Source organism: Amblyomma mixtum, chromosome 10, assembly GCF_055824585.1.
Source record: "Amblyomma mixtum isolate Tamu chromosome 10, ASM5582458v1, whole genome shotgun sequence".
NCBI classification, from domain to species: Eukaryota; Metazoa; Arthropoda; class Arachnida; order Ixodida; family Ixodidae; genus Amblyomma; species Amblyomma mixtum.
In genome coordinates, this window is record NC_143021.1 from 58,686,390 (window position 1) to 58,701,536 (window position 15,147).

The 15,147-nt window shown below is 45.5% G+C and overlaps 1 protein-coding gene across 6 annotated transcripts in view; it reads right to left on the reverse strand.

The window, feature by feature from the left end:
- Positions 1-4,551: 4,551 nt before the first annotated feature.
- Positions 4,552-15,147, reverse strand: part of LOC149325884 (monocarboxylate transporter 12-like) — a 277,338-nt gene continuing 266,742 nt past the window's right edge. For all 6 annotated transcript variants that reach the window (XM_089564039.1, XM_089564033.1, XM_089564036.1 and 3 more), the window contains 2 exons: positions 8,568-8,824; positions 4,552-5,221 (listed from right to left, as the gene is read on the reverse strand). In XM_089564039.1, coding sequence (XP_089420165.1) covers positions 4,992-5,221; positions 8,568-8,824 — 487 coding nt within the window. In that variant the 3' untranslated portion in view covers positions 4,552-4,991. The remainder of the gene's footprint in view (positions 5,222-8,567; positions 8,825-15,147) is intronic.

The window sequence follows — 15,147 nt, forward strand, 5'->3', positions numbered from 1 at the left end:
GGCGTCGATAAGAGCAATTGCGGTAGAGATGGCCTGGTTCTCCGCAGTGAAAACAGAGTGGCCGGTTGTCAGATGTGCGCCAGACATCGGCCTTCCGCAAGTGCGCTCGGCGATCGTCGAAATACGGGACTGGTGGAACTGGGGACAGCGGTGCAGGAGGCGTTACTGGAATCGGCGGTGGCGAAGCTGCAGCCGGGCGTCTCGCAACTTCGGCATAGGTGGGGCGGCTGTAGTCTCCCGGCAGAGGTGGTGTTTCGACGGTAGGACCCCTGAACGCCTGTTGCACCTCCTCGCGAACAAGAGCGGAAATCGAGCCAAGTGCAGACTGCGAAGGGCTGCAAAACTTGAGGACCTCTTCACGCACGATGGTGCGAATCAGTTCGCGCAAATCGTCAGGGTGGCTCCCGGCGGTGGCAAACGATTCGGTGACTGCAGCAGCATGCACGGGCCGGTTGTAAGTCGCAGAACGTTGTTGAAGAACCTTTTCCATCGTCGCTGCCTCGGCAAGGAATGCAGCGACGGTCGATGGTGGGCTGCGCACGAAGCCTGCAAAGCGCTGTTCTTTGACGCCACGCATCAAATGGCGGACTTTCTTTTCTTCTGGCATGGCCGGATCAGCTCTTCTAAAGAGGCGCGTCATGTCCTCGACGTACATCTGAACGCTTTCGTTCGGTAGCTGGATGCGGGATTGTAGCGCACGCTCAGCTCGTTCGCGACGATCAGCGCTTGTGTAGGCCTCCAGCAGCCGACGACGGAACTCATGCCACGAGATTAGAACGTCCTCTCGGTTCTCAAACCAGGTGCGAGCACTATCCTCGAGGCCCTGTTGCACTGTTGCACTGTATGTTGCACTGTTTCAATTGAGTCGCAGTACACGATATGTGGACTGTTAACTTGTCCTAACCGGCAGCATAAGACGTTTCCCCCTCATGGCGAGGAAGAATTGATGGTAATCTATATATCAGACGAGGGCCTGCAGAGTGATTACATGGGTAAGGATGTGATAGCGGGCTAAATCCGTCATTTATCTTGATGAGCATATCTTTAACCAGTTGGAGTGCATCGCACTTCGCGCAGAAAGTGCTCTTGCAGCTGTGATGATTGATACCTTTGCGGGTCTGTTCATCTGCTTTTAGTTGGCCAGAATGCCAATAAGCAGGAATGTCAGTAGGCAGATAGGCCAATAAGAAACCAACCAACGACATGTGCATCGGCGATTAGTGAACCCCAAAAAGTTGGAGCTTTGAGACGTGGTTTACAAGGTAAAGGACCAGTTGAACTATGCTTGTACAAGGTTGGAGTCTCTAACTGTGCTACTTGGCTTCTCATATTGAAAATGAATAGCGTACACAGACGAGGCAAGACGCACAAAATACCTGGGCTAATCAAAATTTTATATCTAAGAACGTACCGAATCATTATACGCTCGTGGCTGACAAAAAGTGAACGGCAGTTGTTAGAAGGCGAAGACATAAGTTATGTTATTGCATTTAAAAGTAGGTAAAAATATGCTTTCATGGTACCTGCGGACAAAAGGCAACCGTTGAACGGAAGGTCGAAAACAAAATATAAAGGGAAAAGGTACTATTGCAATCAACAGCCGAGAGAGCGGGCTCTGGGAGGCTCTCCTGATATGCCCTAGAAAATAGCTGGTAAGAATGGGATTTGTGGGCGGAGAAGTTTGGTTGTCAGCCTTGGGTTATATGAGCCTGGGCGAGAGTGAGGACAGTGTGTTTATTAGCAATCCGTCCTAGTAGAATTAATCTCGTTTTCAGGCCTCCGCAGAGCGCCAGCACTACCCCGTCGCCTAGCGGGTGTAATCCAAACGCACTTTCCCCGGACCATTCATCGGTGTCTCGGAGATTGTTTACCCTACAGGGGCAGTGAAATGGAGTAGTCTTCACTCTCAGCTTCCACGCCTTCTAAAAATTCGTGGTTTAGATCGCCCCGAGGTCACTCCGGTTCTTACTCTATGGTTCCTTCCCCACTCGAGGGGAAGCATCTATTGAGGTGCTGGCGCCCATCAGGGATTTTCTCACTAATGGGATGGCCAAAGCTCGGCTACTGATGGTGCATCACTAAATAATTTGACGACACCTTTGCTACCAAGGACATGGTCCACGAGAGGTCGTCGTTGTGCTCACTCAAAAAAGACTCCCAGAACTAATCTTCAAAGCCCCACGAGGCAGCGAGCTCTTCGGTATCGGAAACCAACCTGCAGCGACTCGGTGGTAGCCCTTCGAAACCAGAGGGAGAACGTGTTGCATTATAAAATTTATGTCTTTGAATTTTCACGACAATTGAATATGTCAGATTCGCACAAGCCCCGTCGAGATTCCTTCAGGTCAGACTTTGTGTGATAGTAGAACCCGCTCACAAGCTTACAAAGAGTAACTGCCTACTCTCTTGACGATGCTCAATTCCTAACGGTAAGGGAGTAATTACTCATTGGCATCCACCCGAGCGCAGCCATACGGCTACAATGGAAAGCTAACAGTTTTCTCAGAAACTTTGTAGTTAAAGAAAAATTCGTCCTGGTCCTGGGTTCTAACCCGAGATCACCGCTTCACCGGAACAGTCGCTGTACCAATTGAGCTAACCGGGACGGCAAGCTTATGGTGGGGCGAGAGCGAAGTGATCAATAGCTCGAAGTGGGAACTGTGTTGGTCAAATGTTTAGGGGAATCCCCCAAGGTGGAGTAGATTTGTAAAAAGGGAGTAATTACTCATTGACATCCACCCTAGCGTAGCCGATCCGGGTGTATGTCAATGAGTGGCTGCGCTCGGGTGGATGTCAATTAGTAATTACTCCCTTATTACAAACATACTCCACCTTGAGGGATTCCCTTAAACATTTCACCTGACCGATCCTTAACGGGAGACGTCACGGCTGAACCCATCCTGATCACTTTCTTTGCTACTGGCTGCGAAAAGGCAGCCAAAGGCGAAGAGGGAAATAGCCATACCTACACATATTACATAGACAGGTTGCCACCGTTGCTTTTGTTTTGACCACCAATGTTTTTCAGCACCATCGGGAACGGACGAAACAATTTCTGCGGTTTGCAACTCCCGGGTGGAACTGAGTCCGGCGCTTAAGGCTGATTGCATGCTTCATACAAGACGGTGAATATACATTCATAGACAAGTTTTTCATGTATAAATAAGGGCGTGTATTTGCTTTATCACCACCTGAAATTGTATGTCTGCGTTTTCTTTAGCATAAACATTAGCATTACTTCGGACACAGCACAGCTGACTGAGTTCTTTATATGTGCGTTAAGGGCATTGATGTTTCCACACGTTCTACGATAACAAGATGCAATATCCGTGCCACCGCCACCGAAACCAGCTTATCGTTGCCACTATTGTCACCCCTTCGGAATATGTTATGTATCAGCTCTATCCATAAATTTCCATCTTAGCGCATGTGTCGCGAATTACTTTCTTCCTTTTTGTGGGCTCTGTTCATCCTCAAGATGATAAAGCAAATGGTTTGATTACCTCTTTTCCCTTAAGTGCCCTTCTTTTTAGGAAATGACCGAAGAAAAGCAAACTAGCAGTATTTTATTTCTCATTTGGTTCTGCTCCGTAAACGAAAAACTAGGACATGTCAAGCTGTTTCTACAGATTTTTTTCCTGGCTTTCCTCTTGACACCTTCCTGCGGAAATAAACATTCAGATCTTCAACAATTGCGTGGTTTTCTAGCTAAATTTAGCAAAAAAAAGTAGACAGTGCCAACACGCTGAAAAATATATTCTTGCTTTCTGATCGAAAGACGGACACAGATTTCGTCATCCAGTGCATGCATTCACTGCTACAGCACAAAACGTCATGAGTCGGCGCAGCTGAAAGCTGCGTGAGTGAATGGAGGAGCTCGCGCAAGCATGCAGAGCTACGCTACTCTCCACGACAGTGGCATAGAGATTGGCCGAACCTTCAAAGAAACGCCATGCTGTGTGACATGTGGCAGGATGAGTGCCGTACTGTATGTTTCTTGTGAACGCAGAAAGATATTGCGGAGGGCACTTAAGCCTAAGTACGCGCTGTGAATGCGACATGCATTCGGTGTGTTCAGCTGCGGGGATGGCATACTGCGGTAATGCAGCGGTCAGCGAAGCTGGTCTTCTCGCGCCGCCCGAATGGAAGTTGATGAACTCGATGAGATTCACTGGTCACTGACCATGGTCAAACACAAATGACGTTTCGGGAGCGCTACAGCTCCCTTGTTCAAAATGAGCAACCGGCTGGACGTACTGGGCTCTTTATAGCGGTTAGTATTGTATTAGTATTAGTATTGAAGACGACGATGCTCAAACACAATGTGAGAGACTGGCACGTGGTGTGTTGTGCTGAGGTGATGGCGAAATGCTCTAATGAAGTGGCGAGCGAAGCTGGTTTGTTCGCGCCAGCTTGAATTGGAAACCCAATCCGGAGTTAATTTTATTTTTTTTTTTCGAGACGATGTAGGCGCTGCTGATGACGACATTAGGTCACGCGAGTTGTGGGTCCGTTTCTCGTGGTCCAAATGCCGGATTTTTTTTTTTGACGGATTAGCACTATAATGCTATACCATTAAAAATATTCTCTACATTTCAGCAAAAGACAAATATTGTTCATAGTTTAATCATCCTCACGAAGTACAAAATAAAGCACGCCGCAGCAACTATACTGTCGTGGGGGTGACCTCTAAAGTCACAATGTGCTAAAACACCCACCCTTTGTCATGAACGCCTCCTTCAGTACCGGGAATTCTTCTCCTGCTGACCTTGACGATTTGGCAATAATTTTTGCGGCATATTAAAAAAACCTTAATAAAAATAGGTTGTGATAGATGAAAGCGAAAAAAAATACGTTGGCGTAAATAGAGATGTAGGTGTAAAAATGAGCTCGAGAGACTATGATCACTTTGAACTTGGTGGATGGAAGAGTCTGAATGCGGTTCAAGTTTGTGGCCTAAAACGTAAGCGACACCTGCTGTGTTTCGCGTGTCAGGGCACGTACACAGCAGGGTGCTCTCTATCACTGTAGATGTACTTCGGTGACACCACAGCAACGTCCGCACTGTTCGAGCTGTCAGGCTTGCTGACTATCCACCGCTTGGTCCGCTTGGCGCTGTGCACGAAGCGAATGGCCATCCAGATGAACCCGCCGACGATAACTCCCGATCCGCAAATTATGAAGAGGTTGTCGTAAGCTCCAACTTGATCCCGAAAGTAGCCTGGAAAGAGAATGTACTGTTGAAAAACACGTGAAAATAATACTTATCTAATACCGAGGAAACAATTTAAATACCGTATTGAACCCGCTTTATTTCCACAAGATACCTGAAAACTTGAACGGTCCATTCTTTACGCGGGGTAAACCGCTGAGAAAAAGTTCGATGCATTAGAACGTGACAAAAAATAGACTGATAGAATGAACACATCATCCAGTACAAATGACCCTATAAATAAAGCAAAACGCACCCTTGAGCGTGGTTTCCGAGCTCGAAACCATAGTCAAGTTCAGTGTTAAATTGGTTAGTTTATTCGGGTTTAACGTCCCAAAGCGACTGAGGCTATGAGGGACGCCGTAGTGAAGGGCTCCGGAAATTTCGACCACCTGGGGTTTTTTAACGTGCACTGACATCGCACAGTACACGGGCCTCTAGAATTTCGCCTCCATCGACATTCAGCCGCCGCAGCCGGGATCGAACCCGCATCTTTCGGGCCAGCAGCCGAGTGCCGTAACCACTGTGCCACCGCGGCGGGGCAGTGTTAAATTCGTCCACGTAACTAACTTAGTGGCCCATAATGCTGTCAAAATAAAGGACAACTACTTTTCACTCTTGCAGTAGTCAGAAAATTTAGAGCTATATCTATAGCCACATCAAGTTGCTATAAACCTTGACATAGTACATCGCAAAAGGAAAGACCGGGCGCCGCTGCGATTTTTTTTCGAATTCCTCCCATAACATTATGTGCCGTTCATTTAGGAGGGTGACATACTGAGCATTGGTGGTGACGTAGTTCATCAGACAGGAAGACAGTGAAATGCTTTGAAAAGAGAGTCTTTTAGAAGGACTTTCGTCTGTAAATAACTAAGTAACCAGCCGAAGGAAATAGCAGTAAGCGAGCTCGGCAGTCATGGAAGGACAAAATCACTTCCACTCTAGGCTACACTAAATCTAATGTACTGGTCTTACGAGAACACATATTTATCCCGCAGTATAATTACCACAGTCGCTTGCTGGACGTCACTAGCCGCATGCTGTCCTCATTCAGCTGTCCTCATTATCGTGTCCTGAAGAAAAGCCTACTAAAAACATTTTTTCCGCAAAGACAACACACACAAGAAAGAAGACGCCATGGGCGCCCAGCCCAGCAGTTAACTGTTCAAGAAAAGCCTGCTGCCCTATTCCTCTTGACATTCAAAACTGGTGAAGAAAGGCATTGCCAACCTTTGCCTCGGAAATGTTCTGTGCAGATCTTGTTCACACAATATGCAGAAGAGTTTCTTAGGGTAGCTTGACTGCTTGAGGTCAGCGGGCTAACCTGAGGACGTCCTGGTTTCCTTGTCTAGTAAGTTTAAGTCACAGTACAAAAAAGATAAAACGCCTTGTGATGAATCTAGACTTGCTGTAATGCCATACCTGCATAAAGTCTCACATGACGTTAAAAAGTTAGCCATGAAATACGGTGTTAAATTGGCCTTTTCTGCGCCCACCAAAGTGTCGTCACTTTCTTCGCGTACCTCTAAAAATAGCACGAAAAAATATTTAATATCAAGCCCCAGAGCATGCAAATGCACAACCGATGTTGTTTACTCGCTTCCTCTGTCCAGTCGTAAGGCCTACATAGGCCAAACTGGTCAATGCATCAACGAGCGTACGAGGCAGCACAGCACTTCGATGCAGCGAGGCAACACAGAAAATCTGTCAAGACATTGCAACCTGTGTAAAGACTGCACCCCTCTGTTCAAAATCATCGGCCGCGGCAAAACGCAGACAGAACGAGAAATCTTAGAAGCCTTCAAAATCAAGCAGTTAGGAAATGAACGCGACAGCGACAGCTCTGTCAGGTCCACGGCAAAAAAGCACAGGCTCATGAATGCAATCTTCTCCCGCTCATTTATTTTTTTTCTTGTTGTTTTGATAGCGTTTGTTTTGACGGCGATTCAACAAGTAAAGAATATTTCAATTGTGCTTCCTGCGTTGTCCTGTGTACCTCTCCTCCTTGTGAACGCGTCCTTTCCGCTGGTTTTCTACTTACCACGCACCAACTGGCCCAACAAGCTATGCTTCTTCAATACTGTCCTCATTCATTCATTCATTCATTCATTCATTCATTCATTCATTCATTCATTCATTCATTCATTCATTCATTCATTCATTAAATCTTATTGACGAGGATGGCCTGCGACGTAAAAGAGGGAATATATGAAAGAGAGAGAGAAAATAATTTTAATCAGAGGAAAAAGAGGAGAGGTAAAGATGAGAGAGGGTAAATGGTAGCCTAAATACGCGTCGTCATACGACGTCCGTATGCATGAAAGGTTTAAAGCTGGCAAGGAACCTTCTAGGTGAGGCGCCAAAAGCAACAACGACCATCTAGAACAACGTAGAGCTACCCGTGGCCGCGATTATCCCTAAAAAACTCGGTCGCATCTCGCATCACAAAGTGATAAACGCACGTGCTGCTGGCACGCGCATTTATCAAGGAAACAAAGAGCTCAAAGGTTTGCGGTAATGTAGTAGAGTAGAAGCGCCACTAAGACGCCGCTCGTAGCCAGGGCTAAGAGCTCGGCAGGTTCATTGTACATCGCACGTGCTCAGGACAGGTTCCTAGGAGCACGCTACTTTAGGGCATCTACAAATCTGCTTCCAGATGTTAGAGAGGCAGAATGGGAAGGGATTTCCGCTAGGCGAGAAACTGTAAGAAAAAAGTATCGCCGGTCTTTGAATTCTGGAACTGCCAAACGTTTTCAGAGGATGCAAAGAATTCACTTCCGTGGATGGTTTTGAATACATGATTAACTTCTTGCCTCAAAATCCGTTTACATACACTAAAAAGAAAGGGAAATGCGACTTTGAACAAGGCATCATCAATAATGCGCCGATCAGGTGCAGAGTTATGTAAAAAAATTGTCTTTCGAGCCTCATCCTGGCAGTTGTCGGCGCGCGCAAAGAAGTAGCCGTTTTCTCTACTTCACACCGTGGGCTTTTATGAAAAGTCATTTGTTGTCGATAGTTAAGTTCGCATATTTAAGCAGAAAGTGGACAAGGACGTTGAAGAAACATAGAGACGAGGACGATGCCGCTTCTTCAACGCCCTTTTCGCTTTCTGCTGCTCAGTTAAACAATCATGAACCAACTAGCTCACCAATCCACCTTATTAGTTATAGCTAAGTGACATAATGTAATGGTTGTGATTTCATTTCAAGTTATATTTTGTCTTCTTGCTTTGCTTTCACTTGCGGTGGTAAAAGAGTAACTGTTTATTTTCACTGTTTTTGTCTGTGTACTTCTGTTATTCTTAATAAATTTATAGCTGGAAACAAAGTGTTTCCACGCATCCTGCACTCACCGATTATGAGTGGCTTGAAGAGAGAAGTGACGCCCGAAAACCCGGACACCATGCCGTACGCCATGGAGACGCGATCCAGCCCGACGTACTCGGCGAGCAGCACGGAGAAGAGGCAGATGGCGACGCCGATGCAGAAGGCGATCGCCGTCGCAAAGGCGAACAGGGCCGCATAGGTCGAGGCTAGCGGCAGCAGCACGAACAGCGTCCCCAGGTTGAGGAAGGTGACGGTCAGCAGCGTCTGCCTCGTGATGTAGCCCCTGCCGGTGTGGAGGAAATGAGTTCTCAGAGTTGAAATACGCCAGAGTAGGTGACAGCCTCAAGCGCTCGTCTGACAAAAAAATATAAATGAACTTGGTGCTGGTACAACAATTATGAGAACAATGAATAACTGCGCAAAAAAGGACGGGACAAGAGAAAGAGAACCACACGGCACAAACTCACATCTGCGTTTGTCCTGAGGGGTTCTCTTTCTCTTGTCCCGTCCTTTTTTTGCGCAGTTATTCTTTGTTCTCATAATGTCGTACCAACTGGCCCCTCACCGCACTCTTCTGGTACAACAAAACAAACTCTTTGGCTGCAAATTGGCGGTGCGTCGATGTCACCGTAAAAACTGGCAAATTGGTTTTAGAATACAGGAAATGACGCAGTATCTGTCTCACATATCTCGGCGGACACCTGAACCGCGTCGTAAGGGAAGGGAGGAAGGTGCAACTGGAAGATAGATGTGCCGTAGTGGAGGTCACCGGAAAATTTCGACCACCTGTGGGTCTAACGTGTACTGACATTGCACAGCACACGGGTGCCTTTTGCGTTCCGCCTCCATAGAAAAGCGACCGCCGCGGTTCGGTTAGAACCCGGGTACTCCAGATCGCTTGATGAGAGCCATAACCACTGAGCCACCGCGGCGAGTATGTCACCGTGAACCTTTTCTCATTTCTTGGTAAAGTGTCACAACCAAAGCACAGCCAAATACGTCGATGCGTTCTACCCAGCGGCAGCATTTTTTATAATGAATGTTCGTCTCCTTTCTATCGAACATATGCTAACGGAAAGACATGCAGAAAACAAAGGATAGTATTGAGGAAAGGGCAGAATAGACCGCCACACCGCGTGGGGCATCGCAGTCCACGATTTCTCCGTGTCGGTTGCGGGGCTCTACTAACTCAGGTACGGCGGCGGCCATCTCCGCTTCGCCTTTCATTCATGCAACTAAAATTTACAGGTGCACTGAAGCTTTCATAGGTGCGGATCCGTTAATTAATATTGTGTAAAGAGGAAGATGAGCAGCGGCAGCCGCCGCTCCGCTAGCGCGCGGCGCGAGATCGCTGGCTGGATGACCGAAGCTCGGACCGGCATTTTGGCTATCTGTCGCTAAGTTCCTTTCCCCGGAAATCCTGCTACAATTGGTTAATTATGCATTGCAAGTAGTTGGTATTTAATAATTAATTTCATTTTTAGTTCAGTTGTGGAGGAATTACTAGTAATTCAACAATTTCGTGATTTACTTGTAATTAGCTGAATTAATTCTCATTACTGAAGTGAATATTTCATTCAGTAATTTGGTCATTCAAGCTTTCCATTCAATCACTGCTTATCATTAAAAATCAATACCACTCTTACTCGCTGATCGGCAGTTCATGAAGACACGCTTTGTACACACTTCCTGCCCACAGCCCGTGGTTACACATCCCGTCCACGCCACTCATAAGGCAAGAGATGATTTCACGTGAAAAAAAACATTCGCGCTTTTTCCAGCAAAATTTGCAGCCAGCCATCTACTCATCCGGTTGGGGATTCCATCCTTCCCTGGCTTCTCTCTGTATGTTCTGCTGGAGGAAAAGAACGTTGGATCTGTTTCTTTTCAGCTCATCTTTGGAACAATTGCTCTCGGCGTCGTTAATGCTGCATTCTGGAAGGACTTTAAACTATATATGCTGTACAAGGTAAATTTAGAATCAAGAATGTATTCAAGAGGCTGAACATGACCAGAAAGCACTTGGAGAACTGAAGCGGGTAGCCTCCAGCTTATCTTCTTTCGAAAAACTGCCAAGATTGACTGTCCCTTCAGAAGTATCGGAAACAGGAACATGGCTGAAATTGTTTGCAAGTTTTTTTTTTAAGAGAAGTAGGAAAAATTTTCTGTGAATAGCTCCTTTCTGACGAACAACTCAGAAGGCATTCCTCGGTTTTTGAAAGCTTATTGCATAAAAACTTCAAAAACATTGATACTGCTTCATCGCTGCACGATCAGTTTCTAGCTGTGAGGGAGCGCACTAGCATCTTAAGGTGTATTAATCTTCTAAATGTTGCTGGCCTGAGCATCTCTTCTGTTTAAAAATTACTGCTCCTCAATCTTCAGCAATATGTGTCAACTGGAATGAGCGGTGTTTATTTCCAGAAACAAGGACAGTGTATAGGTTCTAGTTTGCCATCCACTGTTAGCGAAATTATTCTAAGCTGTCCTGGCTGTTCCTGTGGTCCTAGTCACAACAGCGTGCCAATATGATAAACATATCCGAAACGCCTTTCATTCTTTAATGCCAAAGCATTTCTAGGCGATGTTGGCGGGGTCGTGTCCGCAAAGCGTGTCACCAAAACGTGTTCGCAGGAGTTGTGACGTTCTCAGAAGAAGTAGATCAAACGAGTGAATGCGATCGATAGAGGACGGTGTGAGGATGACGCCGAAAAAAATTGTCAATAGGATGATGATTTCATTAATTAGAGACTGTAAGGTAAAAACAGTCGAAATAGCAAGGAAATCGATATAGTTAGTGGACGAGAACAAAGCAGTGGACGCTAAAAGAGTGGAAAATTTGTAAAAGAGCGAAATAAAATTTCCATATGGATTGAAATGTGTTTGATGAATGAAAAGTAATAAATTAAAAGTTTGATTGACGTGCGCTAATTAGGCAACTAATTATAAGCAAACGTCAATGGACGGTTGAATAGGCTGGACGGGTATATAGTAAGCGGGCGGGAATAAATTGTGGCGCCAAATTTGAAGACCTAAGATGAGTGATTGCGATAAAAAGAGAATATAATCGGAATAAATTCATAATTAATCGACAATTAAGCAATTAGTTAATGATTGGTCATTAAAGCAATGAACAATAGGTAATTACGCAGTCAATCGGTGACAGACTGGGGAATCAATGATCGATCAATGAAGCGATAATTCATCAATCGATCATTTGATAATTGATTGATTGGGCGACGACTGCCGAGGAGGCGTCAGTGCTTTGACAATCCTCCAATGCGGGTTGCCGCAGTGATATCTAACGTTTTACAACAGAATCTACCCGCAGCGGTGGCTCAATACGACTATGGCGTTTAGCTGCAGAACCCAAGGTCGCGAGTTCGAATCCGGCCGCAGGACCTGCATGATGTCCCAAGCGTGCAAAGTTCCCTCCATATCCACTGCAGAAGTGCATGCCACGGCTGAAAACCACAGATTTCCAAAACTTTCAGAACGAAAAAGTGCGTTGTGCGTGTCCTTTACATTGTTCTCTTTTGGGAACATTGTTCTCTTTGGGCAAAAACTAAATAAAATTTGCTTTCGAAGTACAAATCGTCTACGGAATAAAAATGCATAAAAACATTTACCTTTAATTTAAACATTTACCTTTAATGCCCTTAATTTTAGGGTAAAAAATTAGTTACACAAAGAAAACGTGTTGCCTTAAAACAGTGTTCATTTGATACGTTGCTTGCAGTGGAGGCACTATTTCTTATGCATGAATAAAATGACCCTGGACAAGCACATATACTTTACAACAAAGAAGCGGTGGCAAAATATTTTGTTCATCAGTTGACATCGTCACCTCCTGCCGCCATGGGCAGTGCTGACAGTATATAATGGTGCTCAGCTCTCGCTAACACTGATGCAATTTAGTTAGGGTACAAGGGGGAAGAAACTTAGGGGAAGAAACTTGAAAAGTTGTTGATCTTGCTAAAGTTTTTTTTTAATAAATGAAAATTGTCCTAGAACATTACGCATTGAATAACTTTTCTCAAAATATTGGAATACTTGCAATTAGCGAAGTGCACAGTTTTGACTCTTCCATTCCCTTAAACTCAAGGTTGCTAAAACAAGTATTAATTAATGACATTTCTAGCTAAAGAAAGCGTCAAATAATAAAACATGAGACATGTTGATTACTGGCATGTAAAATGTACAGAACACACTGCTCTCAAAACACTTGCAAACATGCTACCACATTGTCTAAATGACCTCTATTTCAGACATAGTTAGCCTAGAAACCATCTCATGCTTGAAACTATTTTAATACTTTCCTTATTGACAATAAATTCCTTAATAAAAGAAGTTTACTGTATCGTTCGTTTAGCTGCCGCACGAAGGACTTATATGTTTAGTTATTACCCTCACGCGCCTCTGCTATTTTTTATCAAAATAAATGTTTAATTTTATAGTGGGACCTTCTGTTTTGTCGTTGTTGCTAAAGTAAGCGGCCGAAGTCCGCAGCTTAGTCAAGCTTTCCACGAAACGTAGTTTATTGTGAGCATCCTACCCTCATATATATTGTTATGATCAAATAAACACTGTTAATAATATTATTATTATAAAAGACTTCTTTCGGCACCTTGCAGTTAAGGGCAAGCGTGGTACCTCCTTTTCTTCCGTGGAAATACCGTCCTCAGCAATAGCCACAGAAAAAGCACAAGGAGGCAAGAAGCCAGAAACGTCACCACGATTCAATCGTCAGTTTGACGTTTGTATCACAACCTGACGAAGAACTAATATTCCTTCAGGCAGTGAAATACCGCGTTTTTTGCACTCAGACATTCGTGTGGTTGGCTGATTTAGTCAGCACGCAAAAGGTTTTCAACAAATTACCTTTAGAGGAAGAAACAGCGCGATGAAACACGGACACACGAAGAACCGACGCACACACTAGCGGTCGTGCGTGTCCGTGTGTCAGTGTTTCGTCGCGCAGTTTCTTCCTTTAAATGCATTACCAACTAGCCCGGAACCTGACTCTTCTGTACCTTTAGAGATTGAAAAAGGAAACGGTTTTTGTAGTTTATTAGTATTTTTCTTGTCAATGTGTTAACTTGTGCAATAATACAGAGTATTGTAAGAAGTGAATACTGTGTATTGCAGTGTATTGTGCAAGAAGACAGTGCTCTGTCTTGCCGGTACTCACCTAAGGGGCAGAAACGTGGAGGACAGTGAAAAGAGTTCAGCTTAAGTTAAGGACAACGCAGCGAGCTATGGAAAGAAAAATGTTAGGTGTAACGTTAAGAGATCGGAAGAGGGCTGAGTGGGTGAGGGAACAAACGCGGGTTAATGACACCCTAGTCGAGATCACGAAGAAGAAATGGGCTTGGGCAGGGCATGTAATGCGGAGGCAAGATAACCGCTGGTCATTAAGCGTAACGGAGTGGATTCCAAGAGGAGACAGGCGTAGCACGGTCCACCACAGGATTAGGTTGGGGGATGAGATTAAGAAGTTTTCGGGGATTCGGTGTTTACAGCTGGCAAAGGACAGGGTTAATTGGGAAAACATGGGAGAGGCCTTTGCACTGAACTGGGCGTTGTCAGGCTGATGATGATGATGAACACAGCAAAAGCTCCTTAATCGAGACAGCTTAAAACAAAATAATGAAAATGACGAAGTAGTACCCATTCTGCAACAGGGAAGAAAGCAGAGCTAGTTGGTATACATTCATTATGGAAAATCCAGGCGCTAACGAACAACGACACAGAGGGGACACGGTGTTGTGTCCCCTCAGTGTCCTTGTTTGTTCGCGCCTGGATTTTTCATAATGCAAGTACCCATTCTCCTTGGAAGGTCCCATAGAAGAAAATATATTTCATGTCTCGTTTTAAGGACGTGAAATTTTCGTAATGCAGGATAACATACGTCTACCTAAACCCTTTCGGCATTTCGCTTCGAGCGCCTCAATTTGCAGCGGTGTCCAGTACTTGCGTACTAATTTCATGCACGAAATTAAAAACAAAGCGCATTACCTGCCCTGTTAAGCACCGCACAAAACGTGCTGAGAACTTATTTTGATGATGATGTCCTCGGGCTGTTGCCTCTACTGAGCGTTCTTCTACTTCTTCTTCCTGACCATATGAAAATGGCACATACCCACGCGGGGCCAAGGTACGGTGGTGAATGCCAAGAAAAAAAAAGCGGAAAAAAAAGCTAAGCAATATTGTAGAATGTTTGAAATGAGAAAATATTGTTACGTGGCCCGAAGTCTATGTCGGCACAAGGACGACCGGAGCACAGGGTCCAGATCACAGCTAGCCCCGAGCGGCAAGCGCGCACACACTGGGCACTTCCTCTGCGTCGTCTTCACGGAGATTATCCGTTGCATGGCCCCCCGGTCGGAAAAGCACCGTCTCGGTGCTCATCAGGGCAGTGAGGGGGACTGCAAGACGTAGGGCTTGAGGCGAGAGACGTGCACAACATCGGTCTGATGCTGAGAGGACGTGGCACCGGGGAAGGCCGGAGCGATCTCGTAGGTGACTGCGGTGACTTGGCGCAGGACACGGTACGGGCCGATGTAGCGGGACAGAAGTTTTTCAGAGAGCCCCACGCGGCGAGAT